This window comes from Bos indicus, chromosome 23 (genome assembly GCF_029378745.1).
Source record: "Bos indicus isolate NIAB-ARS_2022 breed Sahiwal x Tharparkar chromosome 23, NIAB-ARS_B.indTharparkar_mat_pri_1.0, whole genome shotgun sequence".
Classification (NCBI taxonomy): Eukaryota; Metazoa; Chordata; class Mammalia; order Artiodactyla; family Bovidae; genus Bos; species Bos indicus.
Window position 1 is genome coordinate 31265036 of NC_091782.1, and position 3845 is coordinate 31268880.

The window sequence follows — 3845 nt, forward strand, 5'->3', positions numbered from 1 at the left end:
TCTTGGCAGCGAAAGTGCAGAATGCTAACCACTGGACACCAGGGAATCCTATATCTCTAAATAGTTGGGAATGCTGGTATCCACTATAGTTTCAGGTCCAGTTTCATGGAACATAGAAAGTGAGGAACATAGTAATTCTTGTCTATTAGCTCCAAAAATACTTCCGCAAAGAAAGCTGAGTGCCAAAGAATTGATGTTTTTGAACTGTGGTGTTGGAGAAGACTCTTGAGAGTCCCTAGGAATGCAAGGAGATCCAACCAGTCAATCCTAAAGGAAATCAGTCCTGAATATTCATGGGAAGGAATGATGCTAAAGCTGAAAGTCTGATACTTTGGCCACCTGATGCAAAGAACTGACTCATTGGAAAAGATCCGGATGCTGGGAAAGATTGAAGGCAGGAGAATGGGATGACAGAGGATGAGATGATTGGATGGCATCACAGAATCCATGTACATGAGTTTGAGCAATTTTCGGGAGCTGGTGATGGACAGGGAACCTTGAGTGCTGCAGTCCATGTGGTCACAAAGAGTCGGATACGACTGAACGACTGAACTGAACTGAATTACTATTCAATAGCTTTCACTTAGCATAAATTTGGTGATAGGTAAGGAAAACAAACTTGATGAATTCTTCATATTTCACTGGTATTATATCATGTTCTATCACATTACAATCTGTGAAAATGAGTATAGAAATCAAAAATAAAATAAATAATAAGGAAAAATTTTGAAGCTCAATTTTCTATGACCAGAAATTGAAGGGAAAATAACATATCAGTGAGCAAGAAAGATATTCTTGAGATTGTTTTCATGATGCCTCCATTTTTAGCAATATTTTTTGGTAATCTTTTACAGGTTGTCCATTTGAATTTTAAAGCGTCTTTGGAGTCAGAGTTCACAATTTATCTCTGTTAATTAGTACTCAAAGCATTATTTGTTTTAATTACTTACTTGCTTCCTTGCTTGGAGAAAAAGAAATCATGATATACTCCTAATATGAGTTAACATTTATTTTTCTATTTGAGTAACCCTAGCCCTACACACAAATTCTTAAAATAAAACAGCGTAACAACTTTATTGTTCACTTTATAATATGTTAATTTACAGGAAACATGCAGATTAATAAGCCTTAGTATTATCCAACTGTATAATATATGCATATTTGAGGCAAATTTCTCTATCTGATTTTATTCAAGAACAAGAATATGTAAACAAATAGTTTTATCAACTTATATCCCCCACACAAATTCAACATTAAGATTCCAACGGGGCTTCCCTAGTGGCTCAGTGGTAAAGAATCTGCCTGCCAATGCAGGAGACACTGGTTTGATCCCTGATCCAGGAAGATCCCACATTCCATGGAGCAATTAAGCCCACTTGTGACAACAGGAGAAGCCACTGCACTGAGACACCTGAGCACCGTGACCTGAGAGAAGCCCCCACTCGCCGAAACCAGAGAAAAGGCTGCCACAACAATGAAGACTCAGCACAGCCAAAAAAAAAAAAAAAAAAAAAAGATTTTGTGGATAGTGTCCTATTTATTCAAGTTTCCCTTACATTACCTTGTCACACACTGTTAACACAACTAGACTGGAGTTTCCCATTTATTTTTCTTTATATAATGCCTTCTGTTTCACAAACAGTATACAATTAGAAAAGCAGTCTAATTTCACATCTCAACTTTCTCATAGCCTTTTTATTGATGCCTTGGAAGAATTCTCTAGATTTCTTAGGGTCAGAGTCTCCTTCTGATCACCCTCCTCAAAGCCCCTTCTACTTCCTTGTTCCTCAAAGTATAGATCAGTGGATTTAGTACAGGAGTGATCACACTGTACATAATGGCAATAATCCGCTCCTGGTCCATGGAGCTACCCGAGGCAGGACGAATGTAAGTGAAAACAACAGGAGCATAGAAAAGAACAACTACCATGAAGTGGGAGGCACACGTGGACAGTGCTTTATGGAGCATGCTGCAAGAACGGGTCTTGAAGAAAAGATACATAATAATGTAGAAATAGGAGAGAAGGGTTAGAGAGAATGGGCCCATGGAAATGGTCCCTGTCACAGAATGAAGTAGCCATTCATTGAGGTCAGTGTTTCCACAGGCCAACTCCAGCAATGGCTTAACATCACAGAAGAAGTGATGGATATGGTTGGAACCACAGAAGTTTAAGCGAGAGGTCATTACTGAGTGCAGTAGGGCATGGAAAAACCCAATGATCCAGATAGTGACAGCCATCTGGGTACAGACCTGACGATTCATGATAAGAGTGTAACGAAGTGGTTTGCAGATAGCCACAAAGCGGTCAAAGGCCATCATGGCCAGCAACATGGCCTCTGTGCTACCTAAGAAGTGGAAGAAATGAAGCTGGCTTATGCATCCCAAGAGAGAAATTGTTTTGTGGATAGACAGGAAGTTGTCCAGTACCTTTGGCAGAGTCACTGTGGAGTAGCAGATATCCAGACATGACAGGTTTCCCAGGAAAAAATACATAGGAGAATGGAGTTTTGGATCAGAGATGACAACCATCATGATGACTCCATTCCCAGCCACATTGACAATGTAAATTGCAAGGAAAACCACAAAGAGAACAGGCTGCAGTACTTGGATGTCTGTCACTCCCAGGAGGAGAAATTCAGTGACTGAGGTTTGATTCAGCATCACTTGAAAGAAAAGAGAAAATAACATATGGAATGATATCTCTCATGGGAACCAGAGTCCTGCAGCTGAGGATTTCCCATCTAGACAATAATATTTTGAGGGATAGCATTGTTGTTGTAGGGCTTACCTGGTGGCTCAGGGGTAAAGAAGCAACCTATAAATGCAAGAGACATGGATTCAACTCCTGGGTCAGGAAGATCCCCTGGAGGAAGAAATGACAAATCTCTCCAGTATTCTTGCCTGGAAAATTTTGAGAACAGGGGAGTCTGGAGTGCTACTGTCTATGGGGTTGCAAAGAGTTGGACATAACTGAGCACATACACAAAGTTTGGGAAACCTGTGAGTGGAGAAGAAAAAGATTTGATGTGACCTCAGTAAAAAAGTGAATAAACTAGGCAACATTTCTAGGGATCCCATGGGACATTCCCCTTTATAGCTAGAGAATATTTTGAGAAATCATCTAAACTTTATTACACCTTTACTGAAGGCTGGCAGCAAGGAATTCAGAGTAGCTTTCCTTAATAATCTTCTGTATTTTGTATATTGTTAAACATTATCACTCCTGCTTAAGATACACATGGTATGCCAAACATTATTTTTGGTTCTCTACCCACAAAACAAAAGTGTATCAAAAATCATTTGGTTGAAAAAAACCTTTTCCTAACGTATAAAGAAAACAGCAGTCAGATTTTCTGTATTAAATAATTTATTTCACTGCATCTTTAGAGATTACTCATTTACTTTGATGAACGTCTAGAGGTATGGCACTAAAATGTAGGCAGTAGAGAGCCTTCATAATCCACCAATACAATGTCCATCATTAAATGGGAAACCAACTGTAAGTTCTCGGTATGTAAATTTAACACTAACAAAAATCAGAGACTATGGGCAACTTTGAGCCTGTTTCATTCTCCTACCTGATTCTGTGTTCAAATTTATAGTTAAGAAAGTTGACCAGGTTTACACTTCTGAAAAATAAACAGTAGAAAACTATGAAAAATAAAAAGTGGAAAAATGTTTGAAGTGATAGTTTATGTTGGGATTATAGTATAAGCTCTTCATATTCCAAAACCTCTTCTTTCTGAAATTCTTCCTTTTGTTTATGATCCATGGTTCTTTAGATATATAAAGAGGGTGACACCTGAGAGAGGGTGACACATGAGAGAGGGTGTCCCCTGGGTTTA

The 3845-nt window shown here is 38.8% G+C and overlaps 1 protein-coding gene across 1 annotated transcript; it reads right to left on the bottom strand.

The window, feature by feature from the left end:
- Window positions 1–1734: 1734 nt before the first annotated feature.
- Window positions 1735–2661, bottom strand: LOC109576959 (olfactory receptor 12D1-like). Its single transcript, XM_019985617.2, has one exon. The coding sequence runs from the start codon at window positions 2659–2661 to the stop codon at window positions 1735–1737; it is 927 nt and encodes a 308-aa protein (XP_019841176.2).
- Window positions 2662–3845: the final 1184 nt, after the last annotated feature.

Bases quoted from the DNA above. Each gene is read 5' to 3' on its own strand.
- LOC109576959 (XM_019985617.2), bottom strand. From the start codon at position 2,661: ATGCTGAATCAAACCTCAGTCACTGAATTTCTCCTCCTGGGAGTGACA.